The sequence below is a fragment of the Aulonocara sp. 'chitande type north' Nkhata Bay genome, linkage group LG22 (assembly GCF_057382095.1).
Source record: "Aulonocara sp. 'chitande type north' Nkhata Bay isolate Kocher_YH1m ecotype deep benthic linkage group LG22, A_spYH_male_GT1.1, whole genome shotgun sequence".
In the NCBI taxonomy this organism is placed as follows: domain Eukaryota; kingdom Metazoa; phylum Chordata; class Actinopteri; order Cichliformes; family Cichlidae; genus Aulonocara; species Aulonocara sp. 'chitande type north' Nkhata Bay.
In genome coordinates, this window is record NC_141364.1 from 17,432,996 (window position 1) to 17,453,989 (window position 20,994).

At 41.4% G+C, this 20,994-nt stretch overlaps 3 protein-coding genes and 1 non-coding gene across 5 annotated transcripts; 1 reads left to right on the forward strand and 3 right to left on the reverse strand.

Annotated features, from left to right (window-relative positions):
- Nucleotides 1-1,159: 1,159 nt before the first annotated feature.
- Nucleotides 1,160-3,447, forward strand: LOC147303956 (type-4 ice-structuring protein-like). The gene is made up of 4 exons (XM_086279837.1): nt 1,160-1,245; nt 1,995-2,063; nt 2,166-2,289; nt 3,051-3,447. The coding sequence occupies exons 2-4, from the start codon at nt 2,015-2,017 to the stop codon at nt 3,250-3,252; spliced, it is 375 nt and encodes a 124-aa protein (XP_086135963.1). The 5' UTR covers nt 1,160-1,245; nt 1,995-2,014; the 3' UTR covers nt 3,253-3,447.
- Nucleotides 3,448-3,491: 44 nt separating this feature from the next.
- On the reverse strand, nt 3,492-10,348 carry pabpc1b (poly A binding protein, cytoplasmic 1 b). The gene is made up of 14 exons (XM_086279832.1): nt 9,567-10,348; nt 8,033-8,226; nt 7,123-7,238; nt 6,739-6,878; nt 6,521-6,615; nt 6,289-6,426; nt 5,951-6,046; nt 5,465-5,831; nt 4,919-5,029; nt 4,657-4,802; nt 4,462-4,546; nt 4,203-4,333; nt 3,988-4,080; nt 3,492-3,888 (listed from the first exon to the last, which is right to left on the reverse strand). The coding sequence occupies exons 1-13, from the start codon at nt 9,757-9,759 to the stop codon at nt 3,988-3,990; spliced, it is 1,905 nt and encodes a 634-aa protein (XP_086135958.1). The 5' UTR covers nt 9,760-10,348; the 3' UTR covers nt 3,492-3,888.
- LOC147303958 (small nucleolar RNA SNORA5) lies at nt 6,119-6,255 on the reverse strand. Its single transcript, XR_015127054.1, has one exon. It is a non-coding gene; the product is annotated as a small nucleolar RNA SNORA5 (small nucleolar RNA).
- Nucleotides 10,349-12,120: 1,772 nt separating the features above from the next.
- On the reverse strand, nt 12,121-20,960 carry ywhaz (tyrosine 3-monooxygenase/tryptophan 5-monooxygenase activation protein, zeta polypeptide). Of its 2 annotated transcripts, none has more exons than XM_086279834.1 (6): nt 20,823-20,960; nt 18,651-18,982; nt 16,978-17,101; nt 16,172-16,335; nt 13,786-13,881; nt 12,121-13,687 (listed from the first exon to the last, which is right to left on the reverse strand). In XM_086279834.1, exons 2-6 carry the CDS (start codon nt 18,978-18,980, stop codon nt 13,610-13,612), a joined length of 792 nt encoding a protein of 263 aa, XP_086135960.1. In that variant the 5' UTR covers nt 18,981-18,982; nt 20,823-20,960; the 3' UTR covers nt 12,121-13,609. The 2 variants fall into 2 exon arrangements, with proteins under 2 accessions (XP_086135960.1, XP_086135961.1); XM_086279835.1 differs by having other exon boundaries at nt 20,753-20,841.
- Between the last annotated feature and the right edge of the window lie 34 nt (nt 20,961-20,994).

Consider the following 20,994-nt stretch of genomic DNA (forward strand, 5'->3'; position numbering starts at 1 on the left):
CTGTGATGGCAAAAAAACAAACAAAAAAAGCCAAAAACAAATTCCAGTCCTGAAGACGTCTGAGAGAAACTAGCTCTCAAACATGATCTCCGTTAACATGTTGCTGTTGACTTTGTGGTTTCTGGGACTCATTTTATTATTATAAAATATTAGGACATTTAAAAAACAGAAACGAAGCTTTTTTCAGAGAGCAGAATTATTCAGACACAGTGACCTGCCCCTTGATCATTACATCCAGTTTTGAAACACCAATGACAAAAAGACTCATCATAAGGCTTCAAACCGGGACTAAATTAACTAATGGATGACATCACGACAGCTGCGTCCATCTTTTATACCACCTATGCTTCTTAAAAGGCAAAGCTATATTATTTCACCCATTGTTCGCTGGTTTCATGTCACCAGGTCGTCTCTAGTTGCTTCCTGTAACTGTTTTACTTTTCAAAGATGAACATAAAATAACAAAACCCGGGACGGTAGAAACTTGTGCTTCAGTATGTGGCTTACATATTACTACGCCATGGATTTTCAATAGTTCTTCATCTGCTTTAGTTTGGTGCCACCCCAGTCCAAAAATCATAGAAAGGCTCCTGGCTTAGGGAACTATAGAAACAGAATATACAAATGGCAAGATTTTTGATTTAACCTCTGTGAACCACACATGGATTTATTGAATTTATCCAATAAGATGATTTGATCTGGACCAAAGTGGTCTTTCTTTAGAGAACTCCATAGTTTACCAAAGAGTCCAGTGCTTTGTACACACACTGAAGAACACATCAATAAACTAATCAGTCATAAGAACTCAGTTTACTCAATATACTCCTGAGCTTTCACAATGTGTGCACATCTTACTGAGAAATGAACACAGAAGCACAACACTGACATCAACCCTGATTTTATAATCACACGTATCACATCTGTTAAAGATGATGTCACCAAAAGTTCCCCCAACCTCACTGGCCTCACTGTGGTAACCTTGATACTGTTCTTGATGATTAAATATTTTTGCCTAATCATCATGATAAGAGCCACACTCATGTTGGCTGTTGGACTTTGCTTGGGTTTGCCCAGCTGGCAGACAGAGCAGCAAGGTTCAGCATCCAGTAATGTTTTTTTTCTTTCTTTCTTTGTCTCATCCAATCAGATCTCCGTCTGACAGGAATGCATCATCACCCTGGGCTATAAGAAGTGTAAGAGTCCTGAGTAAAGCCACCATCTGGTCCACATTCTCCTGCAGCACAGGTGAGTCTGATTTATTTTCTAATAGGTTTGAATTAAAACCTTTTCTCTCCTTTCCCCCAAAAAGCCTTAAATTGTTTATATTTTCTGAGACTTGCTGTAAAAGTGCACCTCGTAGTATGTGAAATGTCAGCATTTAACAGTGACGTGAGGCAGAGCTCAGAGGCAGCAAAAGTTTATTTAAAGACAGGCATTAAATAAGCCAACTCCTACAAACATTTACTATGCTACTTAAATGCAATAATAGAGCAGAACGTAATATAAATGCTGGAAATGTAAAGAAAATGACTTTTAAAAGTACTCTCATGTGTAGGATTGATCCTTAAAGTTATATTTTTACATAAAAATTCTGGAAGAGGCCCTTTTTATGTGCTCTAAGTAAATTATAGCATTTCTTTTGCTAGTTAACAACCAAAGAAGCAAGAAGCTCATTAAAAATAAACAAAAAAAACCTCATTCCAGTTTCTACCCAGGTTGAGCTTCAAGGCTTAATTTTCTCTGTGATAAATTATTTCAAAGGTTTAGAGTATATAAGCTATAATCACTGACTGCTGAAGTTTGAAAAAATACACAAAACATTGATTCTGTTTCCATGTGACAACAAGTCAAACCAGGATTCCTAGACAATAACTTTGTCATTGACTCACCTGATTAAACATGGTGTGGATTTTGTGGGTGACTTCAGGCAAATACTGCTTTTTAACATCTAACGCCTCAAGCGCACTGCTCACCAAACGTTATGTGTTGTGCAGGTGTAATCCAGTCAGCAGTCATGAAATTCTCCCTCATTGTCGCCGTTGTCGTGCTCGCCCTGGCACAAGGTATGACCAGATTTTGACATTTTTGTTAAATATCTATCGGGGAAGGTGGGAAGTTTAAAAACAAACAAAACACTTTATTTCATTTCTGTTTTTTTCCAACAGGAAGCTTTGCACAGGAAGCCTTAAATCTTGACAACCTCAGTCAGTACTTTGAGGACCTGAAGAACAAAATGCCTCAAGACCTGAGTGAGATCATCCGCAACCCAGATCTGGTCAACCAGGCTCGGTGAGTAACCAACTATCTGCAAAACGTCTTCACATGTAGACGTGTTCAGAATGATTAAAACTGGACTTTGTCCACTGTTAAATAACCAGCCAACAGCTCCTCTGTGCCTCTCAGTGATAACGTAATCATGCAAGGCAGACCAGACCCACACAGTAACCCTGAGCACTGCGTGTGTGATAGAGATGTTCTTATCTCTGTGTTTTTACTAGCTGCGATAAGTGCAGGGAAGCTTATTGTAATAATAGACTAGTTACTGTATTTATTTACAATTACTTGGCATTTTTTTTGCATATATATAAATGAAATAGTCATTAATATGTGATCATATAAACCAAGCAGTTTGTAATTATGATTATCAAGCACTTTTTAAATAAAATAAGATTTATTTATATATCGCCAAGATGCTTTATACTATAAGGTAAGGACCCTACAATAATAAAGAGAAAACCTCAACAATCAGATGATCCCTCTATGAGCAAGCACTTGGCAACAGTGGGAAGGAAAAACTCCCTTTTAATAGGAAGTAATCCCCAACAGAACCAGGCTCAGAGGGTCAGCCATCCTCCGTGACTACTGTGATTAATATGCAGTACATGTAGCTGAAATATGAGTATTTCTACCACTCATACTCTACATGTATTTATACCTAGATTGTCAATAAATGAGAGGTGTGAGCATGTAAAGAAGCCTGCCAGTAAACATGGCCAGTGGTGCGTTTCTGATTTCTAAATGTAACAGTGAGTCATTTTCTACCCTAACAGGACTTTCTTGGAGGAGAGGAAAGCCCAGCTGGAGCCTCTGGCCATTCAGATCCAAGAACAACTGAGGGCCGCTTCCACCAACGTGGAGGAGCAGCTCAAACCTCTGGCCACCCAGTTGCAGCCCATGTTTGAGAACCTCCAGAAGCAGGTGGAGGCTATGGTCCAGACAATGAGAGATCAGGCCGCTGCCATCGGCAACTAAATGAAAACGATCAGCTTCTCTAGCAGACGTGCCACCACATCACCATCTTTTGTCGTGGACTGAATTCATACAGCTGCTCGTGTTGGATGGCTGACTTGACATCAGGGAGCCTAAAAATGTGTTTCAGTGCTTGTTAATGTTTGACTGTTCCTCCTGTCACAAAAGCACAAATAAAGAAAAAGACTTGAAACACAACTTCTGTGGTGGTTTCATAATGTGAACTAGTGATGCCTCAGATCGAGCATGTAACAGATGTGTTTTATTATTCGTTTTATTCAAGCAAGCAAAGGTCAGGGGAAAATTGACAACAACAGGTCCAAACATTCAAAACAGAAATTGATAAAATGGCAGAAAGGAATGCTTTCAATCTTTTGTTCCACAGAATTCTCCTTTAAAACCCCTCAAAACTGAGCATTTTTTATTTGAACTTTTTCCCTTTTTTCCCCCCATCTTTCATTCAACAAACCAGACCTGATGTTTCTGTTCATTGTAGGCCGGGCTGGAGATTTGTTTTCATTGTTATTTTTTTTAATATATTATTTATTTTCTTTTTACTTTGTTTTGTGTGTTTTTCAACTTTTTCCACTGTGAAATTCTTTTGTCCATCGGTGAAGCTGGTCTCAAGGTTCCACACTCCTGCGGAAAAAAAAAAGTGACGTTTTCTATTTACAAGAGGCTCTAAATGAAATGAAAGCACTAGCCTCTCCTTGTTACAGCAGCTCTGAAAAGTCATACCTAAACACTTGGGACACCAGCTGAATTGGTCACTGTCTTCTGGGCGGCTTCCTTGGCCTGATGAGCCTGCAGTACAGCCACAGCCTCATCCACCTAAACACAGCAGGTCACCTAATGTTAGCAACAGCGAGCACTCTGCTCTCCTTTTTAAGAGGAAGACTCTTAAAATAATTAACGGCCTGACATTGTTGATAATAACTTGCGTAAGTACTGACCTTTGAGCGGAGAGACTCTGGGGACTCCAGCATGTGGAGCAGCTCTGAGTTGTCGATCTCCAGCAGCATGCCTGTGATCTTGCCTGCCAGGCTGGGGTGCATGTTCTGGATCAGTGGAAACAGACGCTCACCTATTGGAGGGACACATAAGAGATTTAAAGACAGGATGAACAAAGAAAGGCCGTGCCTGTACTCAGTACTACTGCTATAGATAGGCTAAGGCTACATTTAGTCATGGAGAGCTGCTACTAAACCTTACCCAGCATCTGCTTCTGCTCCTGAGGAGGAGCAGCAGCCAGCATGGAGGCAGTCAGAGGCTCCTGTCCCTGGACGTGGACTGCAGGCTTTGGGAAGATTGGAAATTTAAAAAAAAAAAAATTTATGTACATCCCAGTTTTTCCTCAGTTGTAGGGCAGAAAAAAAGCCATTAGTTCTAGATAATGAGCATTCCTACCTGCTGCATGTTAACTTGTGGCTGAGTGTTCATGTGCTGTTGGGTATTGCGAACTCCTGCTGCATACTTGTACTGAGGTACTCCACGCACGGGGGTAGCTGCTGCGGCAGCTGCAGTGGCTGGTCGGGGGCCCATGGTCTGAGTGGCTGAAGGGGGGAAAAAAGAAAAAGAAAAAAGAAAAAGGATGAGCATGAAATATAATAACTAACAAGCAGAAGAGTTACAGGACACAACTGTGTGTGGACAGTGTCAGTGGACTGACCGACTCGCTGGGTGGTCATCATGCGGGGCACCTGGGAGGAAGGCCGCACTGTGCTGAAGGTTTGAGGGCGAGGGCCTGAGGGACGTATTCCACCCGACATGTTCTGGAAGTCTATGGACAAATAAAATCAAACTGCTATTAATATCCCATTTATAGTTCATTAGTTAAATTCATTCAAGCCCAACACACACTCCAGAAGGTGCATTTGAATATTTTAGCAGCACAAACATCTCATTCTCATTTCAGCTCCTTTTCATACTTGTTCTGCTTTCTGACCAGATAAAGTGAAAAGTATGTAAATGAAAACAGCTTTATTGGGAATTTGACTATATTAAGAAACAGTGCTGTCTCTGAACATCTCTAAATGAGCCGTTCAACTGAAGTAGACTATGGACACAAAACGCAGGTGGTCTGCTGATTTTTGCATAATTGGTGAAAATAATAGACAATCTGTATTTTACAAAATAACATATCTTTCAAGTCTCTTTTAAAACAAGAATAAATATCAACACAAATATTACAAAAGGACAACCTCTGAATACTCACGCTGTGGTCGAACATTTTGGGTGGTCCAGCGTGGGCTCGGGCGGAGCTGGGCCATCTGGCCAGCAGCTGGGTAGTAAGCGGCACGGTTCTGGGCCTGGGGGATGGCTGCCATGAAGTAGCCGGACGGCGGGGCGGCCTGGTACGGGTTAATGACTGGATTTGGCACTGCGCGCACACTGGCCATGCGCTGCATGTACTGGTTGGTCAGGTGGGCTTGACGCTCCTCTTTCCTCTGGGCCAGGGCCACGTACAGCGGCTTGGTGGCTACGATACGTCCGTTCATTTCTGTCACAGCTTTGGTGGCCTCCTCTGGGGACGAGAAGCAGACAAAGCCAAAGCCTTTACTGCGCCCTCCTTCCATCATCACCTGAGAGAGAAGAGAAAAGGCATTTATAAATACTACATAGTCACCAACTGCCAGTATCATAATAGAGAGCATTAAAAGATCATTAGTGCCAGCTCATAAAATTCTATTATCGGTCATACCTTGGCACTGGTTATGGTGCCGAATGGCGAAAACTCCTTCCTCAGACGTTCGTCGTCTATTCCATCGTCAAGGTTCTTCACATACAAATTAACACCCTGCAAATAACCAAAAGTAATCTTGTAACTTCTTATAAACACTACATATACAAAGTGATCTCCAGCAGATGTTTTTGTCTGCAGCACATTTTTATCCCCAGGATCCACGGTGAAGGAAAGTGGGGCCCATGAACTACAGTGTCACTGTTGCAGCCATTTTGGCCAGTGCAGCCCACCAAAGAGGGAGCACTGAATTTGACAAAGCTGCGGTCTCTGGGCAGACTTGTCAAGAAGAAACGAACCTGGTAGCGAGTCATGCGGTCTTGCTTCATCTGCTCAAATTTGCGCTTCAGCTCAGTCTGTCGCTCCACCTTCTTCTGGGCGCGGCCGACATACATAAGCTTGCCGTTCATCTCCTTCCCGTTCATCTCATCCACCGCCTGAAGAAAGCATGAAATCGGGTCAAGTTTGTGAACATTTTCTGGCGGATACGATGTTTACTTTTTTTGTTGAAAGAAATTAAACGTGGCTCACCTTTTGGGCATCCTCGTGTCTTTCAAAGCTAACGAACCCAAACCCTCGAGACTTTCCATTTTCGTCCGTCATGACCCGGATACTCATGGCATTACCTAAGAAACAAAAAAACCTTATTGCCTTCCTTTTTTTTTTTTTTTTTTTTTTTTTTTAAATACCTCTTTATGCCAACACTGGAGCAGCTGAAACCATTTTAAAGTTGGGACACGCCGACTTACCATATTTACTGAAGAGCTCCCTCAGCTTCTCATCGTCCATCTCATCGCCAAAGTTTTTAATGTAGACATTTGTAAACTCCTTGGCTCGGGCACCCAACTCAGCCTCGCGCTCTTTGCGAGATTTGAAGCGGCCCACAAACCTGCATTAAAAGGATATTTTAAAACTTACAAGCGCATTCATTATGGGGGACAGTAAAAATTAGTACAGTTTAATTACTGCATAACTGTTATGACTTATTTGTATATTACAGCTATACACTTTTATCACAAACAAACTTCATCAACATTGCACTGAAACATCCAACACTGTTGGTTAACATGACTCAGCAGCTTTCAGAAATTATACATCCAAACACCTGGAAGCCAGTGAATACATTCACTTACACTTTCCGGTCATTGAGCAGCATGCCATTCATTTTCTCAATGGCTCGTTCAGCCGCCTCCTGAGTCTCAAAATGCACAAACCCGTAGCCTTTAGAGCCATTCTCGTCACAAACCACCTTACAGGAAGAGAACACATGCAGCTTTTAAAAACACACACAGACACAAACATGCAGCAACAAGTATACTTAACCTGAACAGTCTGTAGGATCACACTCACATTAAAACATTGTTATTATTATATGGTCATGTTATTGTATATGAATGTTTATATTGTTTATATTGTTATTGGTTGTGTATATTTGTGTGGAAATATTCTATGTACATATATTGTTTAAAATTCAGATCAGATGCCTAACTGCATTTTATTATTTTGAGTTGTGCATTTTTCCAGCGATGATACGTTGAATCTAACCTGTCTCACCGTTACCTTTTCTAATATTTCTGGCTTTGCAGCCAGTTTTATCACGAAAAGTATACCCTGAAAAATAACCTGCATATTATGATTTGTAATAAACCAATTAGAAAATCTAAACACGGTCTAATGAATGAATGTAAATCTTTCTCTGGATCCAGTGTGTCACTTTACATCCAAACTGACTGGTTCAGGGATGCAAACCCTCTCCTCCTTATAATCTGTTTTTCTCTACATCTCCACATTACTATGTTGCAGCTACAGATCCAAATTGACGCGTTTTTCCATCTTTCGTGACGTGAGGAGTGAGTATTCCGGTGTCAGCAGAAAAGGTGAAAAAATGTGTTAATGGGAGAATGCTTTTCACAACTCTGTAGCACATAGTCTCTAGTAGAGCTCTTGCATGCGAATACAATCATACGACCTGCTGAGCCACCTCCACCTCTGCTTTCAGGTTACCTGTAACAAAAGGGAGAGAAAGGGGCAGAAAAGCTTTACCTTGCAGGACAGGATGTTGCCAAAAGCGGAGAAGGTGTCATAAAGAGCCTTGTTGTCAATGGACTTGTCAAGATTCTTGATGAAGATGTTTCCCACGCCGCTTTTTCTCAGTGATGGATCACGCTGCGACCACATGATGCGTACAGGCTGCCCCTTTATCACGTCAAAGTTCATGGTGTCCAGTGCACGCTCAGCTGAAGAGAGATGGAGAAGGGGGGGGGGGGGTTAAAAGAAATGATTAGGTCTGAGTCATCCATTGTGTTTGGGTGTGATAGCAACCAGCTGATATGCAGGTTAGTCTTGAGAGGGGGGGGGGGGGGGGGGTTGTGAAAAGCTGTTTAGCAAACCAATGTGAGAAATCTTGATTTACAAGATTTTTTTTCCCCTGAGCCATTTCAAAGAAATGAAAGCAGCATTAATTCTGTAAAGGTGTTAAGGCACATTAGCATGTGTTAGTCCTCCTTTCAGGTATCATCCCCCAGGGCAACTTCACAGTAGGTGCTTTAATCGACTTCCTTCAGTTCAAACTGGTCCTTCTGGTCACAAGTACATCAGCATATGTACATTAGTAACCTCTTGCGTTCTCCCCACTGAGAGCAGCACAGCAAATATTACATCCTGTGCATTAATTGGGGCTAACCTTAGTTCATCTGCACCTTAATCTCAATATTAAACCCCTCTGGTGAATCTAGATGCTGTCAAGCATCCCCACTAGTTTCCCCAAACTTAGACAAATAAACCTGAAGGCATTGCTGTACATATGCATTTCAACTGGCAACAACTTTAAAATCAGAAAACATCCTTCAAATAAAGTGTGTGTGTGGGGGGGGGGGGGGGGGAGAACACAAGTGGAGTCAAACCATTAGGTAAATATGAGATGATGGAACAACATCTGAACAAACTGAAACATGGTCAAAATTCTGGCCATCGCTGTTGAAGATTAGAAACATACTCAAGAGTCCCTTTTCTCTTTGCTCAAACAGTGTTAGGCAGAAAACGTTTATAGAGGTGGATGGAGGCAGATTTGTGGCCTCTAGACAGAAAAGCATTTTGCAAAAAAAAAAAAAAAAAAAAACTTGTTTGAAAGTCAGCACTCTTATTTTTCCCTTCCTTTAAGCCTGAGATCTGTGGACTCATTGGTTTAATTTAGCACTTTGTGATTTTTGTCTTGAAAGGTTCTATACAAATAAAATTTTACTTACTTATTTTTCCCTGATGCTGATAAATGTTTACACCACCACCTCTAAACTGTTGTCTAATCGTTTTAAGGGTAAGAGTTGGGGTGTTGTCCGCACAGAAGGGAGATAAAAGTGGACCAAGTATTCGCTCGGCAGCCTGCAGCAATGCTACATTACTGGGGAGGGCTGGGCGGACTCGGTGCTGCTACGCCACTGCTGGGAGGTTCACATGAGGAGACCCTACCTACAACATGTCGGCCGCAGTCACGTGTAGTAGGAATAGGCTAGCTCTCACTTGTCACTGATTTCTTATAAAGCACATTTTCTCAAATGTTATATTTAAATAAATTACTTACCGTCCGCCGGTTGCTGGAAGTTTACATAGGCGTATCCCAAGGAACGCCGGGTGATCATGTCCCTACAGACCCGGATAGAGAGGATTGCTCCGGCTGGGCTGAATTTCTCGTACAGCATGGCCTCGGTCACATCTTGATGCAGATCTCCGACGTACAGGGAGGCCATGGGGTAACTGGGAGCACTGGGGTTCATTTTCCCGTGGCTGTGGAGGCTAGTAGAATAATCGTACGAAGCTATATGTTCTTAAAGAAAAAGTTTGCGACGATGAGCCAATACCTCGGTTGTCCAACGGTCGCTAGCGTCACGTCGGTTCGGGGCAGAACGTGATACAACCGTTGACTAGTCAAGTCAGTTGCAGTGTTTTCGGGTAAAAGAATTTATAAGACGGAGATGCTAAAATGGCAAAACGTCGACTTCTTATTGGCTTAAAACTGTCATTCAAACCTGACATGCAGAAATAAAAGCAAATATAGCGGTACTTGGCCTCGCTACGGAATCAGTAACACGTCGACTAAAAAAATTCGATACGTTAGGCAGCCCCTGCTTGTACGTTACCGTCCAGTCCTCGAATGCCTCCTCCAGCTTCACCGACTTGTTACAAAAAGAAAAGTAAACGGAAAAAAAAAAAGATTTTTTGGCGTTTTTTTATGTTTTAAATTTTTTTTGTATTTTTATTTTTTTATAGAATGTGTGCCGAGCGAGCTCAGGAGCACACACGCACTCACACAGCACTGACAGCCGGGGTTGAGGGGGAGGAAGTCCTCGGGAAGTTGTCTGATATATACTACTGGGCGCGTCACCGAAATGGACCAATCATTGTTTGGCGAGAGAGAAAGAAAAAAAAAAAGATAACAAAGGGGCGTTGACCACTACTCTAGGCGTGATGATGAAATCATGAAAAACGTTTTGTTAAATCCTCAAAATGCCTGATTGTGCCCACCAGAAAGCTCTCTTGTTAAGTGATGATGCAGAAGAACGAGCTAAATTCGCGCTCTTTAGTATCAACTGGCGGGAAAGGCAATGCCCATATTCATATACATACATGCAACATTCCCAACTGCTAATCAGTTTTAACACTGAAACTGCGATAGGCATGGCTGAGACACCCCTCCCTCATTTGGCAAGAGTCTGAGGTTATTTAGGACTATATGTAAGGGTTTTAAGGAAGGATGCACACCCCTTTAACTCTACATTATTAAGCTTTCATACATATTTAGTGACTTAAGTCATTAAATGATACCTTTACAGAAATGAAAGAGAGCTTCAGTGACTGTCACTGATCAAAGGTGAAAAGACCCACTGATCTGAAGTGGCCCACTGATCAAAAAAAAAATACCCACAGATATAAAGTGAATAAGTGAGAATATTTTCTCCCACATTCCACCTAAATGCATCACATGTGCCCTTTAATACATCACTATCTGCAGAGGGCAGTGTTTTCAGTCCAGGAAGCATCCATCTCTCGTCAGACCAGAATACAACTGTGTCTGATCTTTAGTGTTAATTTTGCACCTCAAACTGCTTTATAATTCTTCTACAGGCAGTGATATGATGAGAGTACAAGGTTTTATCCCATATAAAGGGTGAAATTTGACATGCCATTCAAATTTTATTCACTTCAGCCACCTAAAATCGCTTAAATCTTCCATAGGAATTAATTGGTCAAGTAGCAGCTATGGTGCAGATGATCAAATACACTCGAGTACGTGTGAGCGCTTCTATAAAAGCAGACATTTTGACATTCATGTGTGTGAACACAATGCCACAACCTTCCCAGTAGTGGACATCCCAGCCGGAACAAGGAACAAGTATGGCTTGTTTTAAAGTTTACTTAGGAGAAACCCTCTTCTCTCTCTCAAAAGAACACGAGTACAGTAGGTCTTTGTTTAATTGAGTCGAAACAAGGATGGATGAGTTCTTGGACAATGTTCTTTGGACAGATGATTAAGATTACGCATGGCAGTGGAGGAGTCCTAAAATGGGCAAATTGCACTCACTCATCCTACTATGAACTCCTCTATATGCCAAAATGATTTGTCTGATAACTAAAGTTTGACCAAAACTGCGGTCATTGTCTTGCTGCAGACGCAAGCACAGCAGGAAATCTATAACAGAATGGTTGAAAAACAAAGGAATCAAGGTGTTACAATGGCTCAGTTATGTCCACACCTCAACCTCATTCAAATGCTGTGGTGGGACTTTCAACAGAGGTGTGAATTCCTGCAAATCTCCATGAACTGAAGCAACACCCTAACATTGTAAATAAAAGTGGGCCAAAATTCCTCCATAACAATGTGTGAGAGTGATAAAGTTCAAATTAACGTAGCCGAGGTCTGTTCTACAAGCTATTGAGTCATAGGATGTGCTTGACTTTTCCCCACATGACTGCTTGAAGCCCTGTGGAAACTTTTCACATGACTGTATGGAACAGCCCTCATTTCTTTGCTTTAAACATTATTTCATGCTTGGGCCATTTGTGGGTTTGTCTCAGTGAAATCTGTGAACCAACAATTCACATCACACATAAAGAACAGAGAAACCGAGCACACCATCTTAATTTGAATGTTTTAATTCCACTTACATGAAAGCACATAACCAAATAACATACCCAAGAGCATTACTCGCCAAATCCTGCATCCCAACTTTTTTTAAAACCAAGATACTGTACTTAGAAGAAACTGGCACTACTTTGTGATCACTAAATGACCTTAATGCAATTTCCTATCAACTTACCTAAAATTCTCATTTTTATATTTGCCATGGTTTGAAATTTTGCCTTTTCAAAATGTACTTTCAAGGAAGATAAATGTAACTGTATTCCACCTAATCCTAAACAGAGATTGCCAGTTTTAAAAGCGATGCCTAACCCTCACACCAGACTACTGAGAACCACATACATTCCAGGAGTCAAATCAATACTCAATAAGGGAATAAAATAAACAAAAGAAAATACAAAAAACACCTGAATAGAAAAAGAGTAGAAAGCCACATTAAAAGCACATGGCAAAAAGTATCCTCTGCACTGCTGAAGAGATAAAATATCAAAAGTTACAGTATCGAGCCATTTTATCAAGTTGTTAACTTTATCTTAGGCTGTCTATATAGCTTGTCACGTGGTACGCAAAACTGCAGGACATTACAGTCTACTCGTTTCACTGATGAGTGAAAAGATGTCAGTAAAATGGAATGTAACCCTCTCAACAAACCAAAAGTAAATTACAGCTTTTGTAAGTGGTCATTCATATAGAAAACCTTTCCTATGCCTGAAAGCACTGTAAAAACCCATTGAGCCATGACACATGTACCATCCATTTACACAAAAAAAAAAAAAAAAAAAAATCTCTACCTGCTACACTGGACACTGACAGGGCCGTATGGATACAAGCAATACCGTAATAGGTGAAACCTGCCAACAGTATGTGTGTACTGCTATTGTCAGATGAAGAAAAAAAAAGTAATGAATTCAGACTACTGTGACCATTTTTTTCCCTTTTAACACGTGCCTCAAAGGAGTTTTGTGGACTAAAGTGTCACAAAGGTTGTAAATGTTCAGTTCAAGTAAAAACATACAAATTATTATCAAAGTTACACTTCGAGGTTGGTTGGTTTGCTTTCCTGCAACAGCAGCGGTTTGCTACAGTGAATAAGGTTCGAGAGAATGGGGCAGATTTGGATCCAAAGGAGGGATTTCATTTGGACTAAAAGAGACAAAATTATTTAAAGGAAAAGAATTCTAAAGGAAATGAACATCCACTGGGTCACACAATGAGTTATGTTAAAAAAAAATAAAAACAACCAATCTATTCCATTCTTTTCCCTGTGGAGGTGTTGATACACTTAACACATACACTTCAATGCTTCAATGTATCTGCACACACATACTGTACTTTACACACAGAGTGGAGTGTAAACATACATATTTGTGCATGTATGTGGACACACAACCACACACACACAACTTAGGCTGGTGAGAGGTTTTAAAAAAAAAAAAACAAAAAAAAAAGGGAAAGAAAACTGCGGGGTTTCTTTTCTCGTCTGAAGTTCAGTTCTTGTCTTCAGCTGGCTGCTCCCCCTCTTCTACCTCAATCCCGCCCTCACCGCTTGGGTCCGACATCCACAGCTGCATTTAAAAAGTGCAAGATAATAAATTTAGCGCTCATGTATAAGCATAAGGGAAAACCAAATTTTAATATAGTTTCATCAAGAGGAGACACTCACAGTCAGGTTGTCACGGAGCAGCTGCATGATCAAGGTGCTGTCTTTGTAAGATTCAGTGTTGAGTGAGTCCAGCTTGGCGATGGCATCATCAAAGGCCTGGAAGACACACAGTGAAACAATCAGGACTTCCAAAACCCAGAGTACAGTCTTGAAAGTGCCTACAGTGAGCTTGTATTAGCAGGGCCAAAAACAATAAGCTAAACAGAAAGCAACAACAAGCAGCCATTTATAGATCTCTAGGATAAAAGGGTACATCTGTGTTGTGCCTGATACTGTAAACTACTTTGATTATATGGGGTGGTCTTTTAGAAACAAGTACAAGTGTTTGCACAAAACTGTGCTCTGGCAGACCATTTATTCACAAATCCATAAACACACTCAATTATTTTAGCCTTTTCCTAACTGTATCGAATGACAAAAAAAAAAAAAAAAAAAAAAAAAAAAAAAAAGTGTCCCAAAGACGTCAACACAAGAAGTTATATAAAAATCTAGCGGCGAGCTGTTATGTGATGCCAGGAATGTCCAGACTACTGCGGTGTCCATCAAATTATTTATTTTTTCTTTCAATAGTATGTTCTCTCATAGTGTGATGAAAGGTATTGCAGTGAGGTTCAGCTTTACCTGTGGTTGCTAGGATATTTAAAAGTAGAACAGGAGGCAGAACCTTAAGCTTTCAGGCTCCTCTTCTGTGGAACCAGCTCCCAGTTTGGATTCGGGAGATAAACACCCTCTTTACTTTTATGATTAGGCTTAAAACTTCCCTTTTTGATAAAGCTTATAGTTAGGGCTGGATCAGGTGGTCACAAACGCTTCCATAGTTATGCTGCTGGGGAATTCCAATGGTGCACTGACTGTTGGTTGTTGGCTGCCCCTGCCAGAATTATCCATCTGTCCATTCGCTTCCGCTTATCATTTTCAGGGTCACGGGGGGAGCTGGAACCTATCCCAGCTGTCTTAGGGCGAGAGGCAGGGTACTCCCTGGACAGGTCGCCAGTCTGTCGCAGGGCTAACACTTAGACTGGAGACAAGCAATCGCATTCGCTCCCCCATTCACACCTATGGGCAATTTAGTGTTTCCAATTAACCTGTCCCCACTAACTGCATGTCTTTGGACTATATTCGCGTAGTTTCTCCCCGGGTACTCCCGCTGCCAGAATTATCTTCCTCTTGAATTCGTTTTTTTCCTTAAAGTGACCTTTGTTGTATTTATAAATAAATCTGAACTGAGCTGAAAATTGAATTCAAAATACGAATCCGTTGCTTTATTGGAGGGTTTTAGTCTTCTTGCCTGGGCACAGTAAATTTGTGGGATCCTGACATGTGGTTGCCATAGGTTAACATGGAAATTACAAGAAATTTCTAAATGATAATCATTAGCAGCTTTATTTTACTTTATAGCAGTGACTTTGGTTTAATAGTGTGTGGCGATACTAACAGATTCCATCTAAACCTAAATCTCACTTTGATTTGATTGGTCACTGTGAAATAAAAGTCTGAATGAATTATATCACTATTTAAAAAAAAATTCAAAGCTTTATCCCACACCCGACAGTTACACTGTTACCCCTATCTTTAGTCTTTGAGTGACACGGACAACAGAAGACCCAACGGCCAACCAGTCACTCCTGTTATACCCGTTTTACTTCTCTGAAGTGTGCTGGCTGTAACACATTCATAGTTCGTACATTACAGTGCACTAACTAAGCATGGTCACAAAAAAACAAGAATACAGGCAGGCACAAAGACACCCATTCGAGCACTTACTGTCCGATCATTTGGACACAAGTGGACCCTAACAGAGTCGTGGAAGTGGAAAGGCTTAATGTTGTCTTTGGTATCAATTACATTAATCAAGGGTCTGTACTATTATCAGCAATTCCTCAGAATGTTGTGAAAAAGAAACGCTGCCTTTACTCCCCCATTTTTCAAGGTCTCCTTTAACAAAATCCTAAAGTATAAAGAGTACTGTAAGCAGAAAATTTTAAAAGACTCATCATCCTTTCCGCTGACAAACTAACAGTGTAGTTTCAAGCATAACCTTATTTCCACCAAAGGGTTAGGGTCATACCAATCAGAGTCAAGTCAGAGACATGGAGATTAGCAGCAGTGCGAGGACCGGAGATAGCAGAATATCAATTTAATCTTCAGACTCATGGCAATGATAGGCACAGAAACCACTGAGTGACACTCAGCTACGAGAGAGTGCACGCGTGCTACTAAGTGTATTTATTATTTTTATGTATCCATAAGGTGATATGCATGACATTAATAATGGCCTCAAAATCAGTACCTGTACACCTCTGGTGGAAAAGTGGTACTAACATCATTTTCATGATGCTTCAGTGCTTTTTAAAGAGAGGGACAACAAACAGAGGACCCTTCTTACCGTCTTGGCCAGTTTGCAAGCCTCCTCAGGCAGGTTTGCAATCTCGTAGTAGAAGACGGAGAAGTTCAGCGCAAGGCCCAGGCGGATGGGATGTGTAGCCTCCATTTCCTTTAGGCTGATGTCATAGGCATCCTGGTAGCCACCTTGTGAGTTCTTAACAATTTCTGCACAAGCAAAAAAGCAGATATGGTTTCAAATGAGAAAAATTATTTCTTGGAAACCACACACTGAATTTTTAGAAGTTAGACAACAACAAAAATACATTAAACAAAAAGTAAAATCATCTGATTAATATTTCTATTCAGCTCCACTGTCAAGTACAGGTCCTCAGAACCAAAAAGATGAAGTATCCAATCATTTGAAAGCGGATTTGATGGATATTTTATGGAATATGTAACAAAAGAACACAATCTTTTACAAAACCACCCAAAATTAACAAAAGAAAAGTAATCTAAAATGCCTTCTGGCAACTAGAAGCAGCCAACACCCTGCTGCTGCTGCAGTTGCCATGACAACCTCGCAGCAGCACTTGCCAGCATTTTGGCGGACAGTTGTAGGTCAAGGACGAGAAGCGCGTTAGCATTCTGGCTAAAAACAACACCTGAACCAGTCCTAGGGTCTCCTACCCTAAAAAGGATGTTCAGGACGCCCAGTCAGCACACGTTCATCCCACCGACCGGCAGCTGCGTGACACACCACCGCATGGTTTTCATAAACCCTGAACATAAGCACTCACTATCACTACCTTGAGTGACTGCACGACAGGATAAGAAGAAGGGGCGGTGTATGATGTCTGTTTTATTTACCGTTCCTCTCGTCTCCGGTAGCCACCTCAGCCAGGTAGCGGAAGTAGTCTCCCTTCATCTTCAGGTAGAAGACTTTGCCCTCTGCGCCTGATGCTTGGGGGATCAGATATTTGTCGAGCAGGTCCTGCGAAAAGAAATGTGGAAGTTTAACTCTAAAGAACACGTGCAACACACACAAACCCCAGCAGTTATAAGTGAGCCAGTGACATTTTTAACTCCTTTTCCCTAATGGCTGCCTCACTGGGCCAGGGTGCTGTTATGGAGGTGCTCAGTATCATTCAGTTACTTCATCCAGAGGGGATTTGCTCACATGGTTGAATGTATTCCAAATCCACCACCATACACTGGAAGTCGCAACAGCAGTTCTCATGCTTTTGAGATCAACAGCGATCACGTATCTGCAGCAGGTGGAGAAGTGCTCCACATGCTGCTATGTAGATCTCACCCAGGCTGCACTGCAGAACAAGACCTACTGTTTGCTGCAGTCCAACCGAGCTTTGCTATTTTTTCTTTACAAAGTATACTTGGTAAATAATTTAAATATCTTTTTATAAGTTTGTAAGAGTGAATGTGTCTCCCTTTATATGTGCATTTCCCCATTTCCACCACAATTAACATGAAATATGTAGAAATCACTCGACAGGTATGTTAAGAGTACACACCTGTCCAGTGAAACTATGAGCAGGGAATATTCCTCTTCCTTTAACGTAGCTGCCAATCATATTCTAGGCCTTAAAATTCTAGGCTACACCCATCTGATTCATCATGTGGACTTTGGCAGGAAGTGCTGAACTTTTTAGTCCTATTTCATGCGCTGCAATTTTAATGCGTACTGGACGCTTCCTGTGTATAAGTTAATATAAAACATCAAAGACAGTTTCATTTGAGTAAAATATACTAATCTACTATATCTACTTATAGTAGAGCTAGATATGCTTTACAACATGCAAACTTTCGTCTATGGAGTTGAATCAGTGTAGTGGGCCTATATGTTTAAGTTTCCTTTTAAAGGTCACAAGGTCACAGGGCTGTGAATCCGCAAATACAGGATGTATCCAAACTACCCAAATACTGAAGTTTATCTGTGTGATATTCAAACAACTGCTAGGAAGAGTGCCTTCATTTGCCTACTTGGTGCTTTGTGTTCATAGTTCCAACTGTGTAAGATGGGCCTAAATACTACAGCTAAGATATTCAGAGGTGAACAGCGACGTAAGTAAAGCCATATTAACCTAGACAAGTGCTTGTATGCTGAGAACTATGACTAATATTTAAATCCTGTTAGCTGCAGGTTTATATTGTCCCTCTTTAGATCCCTACCACATAAACACAAGCACCACAACATACCTGTAGGTGTCACTAATGTGTAAAAAGCATGGTTCTACTACTACTTTTTGTAAGGGATGTGTGTTTGCTTCCATTCATAAGGAAGCTGTTCTTTTTCTTTTTAAACTGCTGTCGATGTTGGCTTTTGCAGCTTGATTATTTAAATTAAATAAATAAATATACACACACACACACACACACACACACACACACACACACTAGACAGAGGTGACCAAGACCGGCCACTATCTGAATACAGGTTGGACTAATACAAAGAGGAGCAGCTGCTGTGCATTTATATTTTCTTGCAACAAGCATTTAGCTTCAACACCTCTGCTCCTCCTTACCCGAACTTCCTGGCAGATCTGTTTGAGCTCCCCCTCGATCTTCTCTCTGTACTCCTTGACCAGCGTGGCCTTCTTTTCGCTTTCAGGCGTCTTTTCGGCTTCAGCCTTCTTTTCGGCTTCAGCCTTCTGCTCGATGCTGGAGATCACCCTCCAGGAGGACCTTCGAGCTCCGACCACATTCTTGTAGGCAACAGAGAGCAGATTGCGCTCCTCGTTGTTGAGCTCCTGGTTCAGCTCTGTGACAGCCTTCATGGCTGCAGCCATGTCCTCGTAGCGCTCAGCCTGCTCGGCCAGTTTGGCCTTCTGTACCAGCTCCTCTCTGTCTGCCATGACTGTCATGTGGGGGTGGAGGAAGGAGAGAGGAAAGGGAGTCAGGAAGGACAAAACAAACAGGAGTTAAGGACGGTGTGTTAAGGGAGGCCAAGCAAAGAAATTGTAGAGAGAGAAAAAGTAGATTTCATTACTATATGTGAATAATGGAGGACTACTGTGCAAGTAAATGTGCTGTTATTCCAGCATAACCTCATTTCTCAGGTATGTGTTAAACATTTTGACTGTGAAGACATCCCCATTTTTAACAAAAAAAAATATATTATATATTACAGTTAGTTAACTGTGAGAAAATAGAACATTTATAACCTTGAAGCATATTACATAATCAAAAACTCTGACAGGAATGTAGCTAAAACAACTGTGTCGGCTGTTAAGAATTCATGGGAACACTGGGTGTGTCCACACCAGCAAAGCACCTTTTTTTTTTCTTAAATACAAATCAATCTGCTTGTCTCGTCTTCACTCGATCGGGCACAGACTTGATTTAAAGTGGTGACTAAATCATTTGGACTCTAAGTCTTTAGAAATACAAAGGGGGAAAGTGCCTATAATCACGACTTGTACAGCAGATACAGTTTTAGGCTTCTTCTGACTCACTATCCTGAAGACAAGAATAGGCAAAATGTCATAATAGATCACAGGAAAAGTGTAGTCGGCATGTAAAAAAAATTATAAGTGGTTATGAAATTCCAGAAAATTTACATTAGATGATGGACATTTCCCCAGAAATCAGTGGTCATCAGTGGTTATTTTTTTATTAGTCTACAGACTATTTTATATCATTTAGTTCTTCCATCAAAATGTCCCACAGCATAAGTTGTCAACATTGTCCGTTTTCCTCTACAGCCAGTTAACACGCATGCCACAGTGCTGAGCTAATCTCAGACTAGTTGCATATTAACTTCTATCAGTCAACGATCGGTTTTAGTTTTAACTTAAATGATTGTAAATCGGCTCATAGCACAGGACAGGAAGTCTAATTTACTGTAGTAGAATACAGACAGTAACCTATGCTGAGGAACTCGTTTCCTTTTTAAAAAAATATGTAGACCCCTTCACAGGTAAAAGATGCTGCAGTATAAAAGGACTACGTGTGCGAATAAATGTGCAGCCTGTTTACAAAGCAAAATATATAAAAGAAAAAAAAATCCCAAACCTATGAATTCATTTCAAAAGCCACAAAATGGGTGAGAAAATTTTCCCTGCATGCTGCCACCTGCACCCCTTAGAGGAATGTCGGCCACCCAGTTTCACGTCACACTCATTCACACACCTGCCCACCCAACGCGTACCATGTAAGGCACGAATGCAGACCGAACAAAAAAAATCATTTTCAAGAGCTTAATAAACGATATGGATTACACAGTCTCTGCGTTTAATTTGGGGAAAGCTTCCTAACGCTGCAGGCGGCTATAGGATAATAAGTGTGTCACTGAGTCGGTTAGAGGAATGAAAGGAGCCTCGCTTCGTTCAGTCCTCAGTGAACGCCCTTTTTCGCTTCCCGGAAAGCAAACCAGACCGCTTCTTCTAGCCACAGTTATTCTCACATTTTAGACTGCTTCATTCACAAAAAAATGCCGCTTAGCAGGGCCGAGAGGCGTCCTCTAAAAACAGCGAGCGAACAAAAATAGATGGGTTAACGTTGCCGTAAGTAACGCTTCCCTGTCAGGCGAGCACCGAACAATGACTGAGCAGCGCGGAGCATCAACGATTTCCACTTACAGCCGCTAGATGCGGCGATTAATGCAGGGTTTAAAAAGATACCTTACCAGAAGCACAAGCAGGGACTCTCTGGATAAAAACACCACCGAGCAAGAGCAGTAAATAGATGTAACTAACCTGCGAGTGTCGTTAGACGGTGTTGTTCCTGATTCCCGGCCGCACAGCTGATGATCTCTCCCGCTCATCCACGGGGTTTCCCTCCAATCAAAGACACGGCAGCAGGGTCGAGCCCGGATGGGTGACGTAAGAAGGGAGTTGCTATGGTAGCCAAATCTAAGGGCAATTTTTT

Excerpts from the sequence above, each read along its gene's own strand:
- pabpc1b (XM_086279832.1), bottom strand. The coding sequence starts at position 9,759 with ATGAACCCCAGTGCTCCCAGTTACCCCATGGCCTCCCTGTACGTCGGA. Across the intron at positions 6,427-6,520 it reads GACACGAGGATGCCCAAAAG|GCGGTGGATGAGATGAACGG; the intron begins GTGAGCCACGTT and ends TGCTTTCTTCAG. Across the intron at positions 4,547-4,656 it reads CACAAGTTAACATGCAGCAG|CCTGCAGTCCACGTCCAGGG; the intron begins GTAGGAATGCTC and ends ATCTTCCCAAAG.
- ywhaz (XM_086279834.1), bottom strand. The coding sequence starts at position 18,980 with ATGGCAGACAGAGAGGAGCTGGTACAGAAGGCCAAACTGGCCGAGCAG. Across the intron at positions 16,336-16,977 it reads TACCGGAGACGAGAGGAACG|AAATTGTTAAGAACTCACAA; the intron begins GTAAATAAAACA and ends TTGCTTGTGCAG. Across the intron at positions 13,882-16,171 it reads CTTGCAAACTGGCCAAGACG|GCCTTTGATGATGCCATCGC; the intron begins GTAAGAAGGGTC and ends TGTGTCTTCCAG.
- LOC147303956 (XM_086279837.1), top strand. The coding sequence starts at position 2,015 with ATGAAATTCTCCCTCATTGTCGCCGTTGTCGTGCTCGCCCTGGCACAA. Across the intron at positions 2,064-2,165 it reads CGTGCTCGCCCTGGCACAAG|GAAGCTTTGCACAGGAAGCC; the intron begins GTATGACCAGAT and ends TTTTTCCAACAG. Across the intron at positions 2,290-3,050 it reads GATCTGGTCAACCAGGCTCG|GACTTTCTTGGAGGAGAGGA; the intron begins GTGAGTAACCAA and ends CTACCCTAACAG.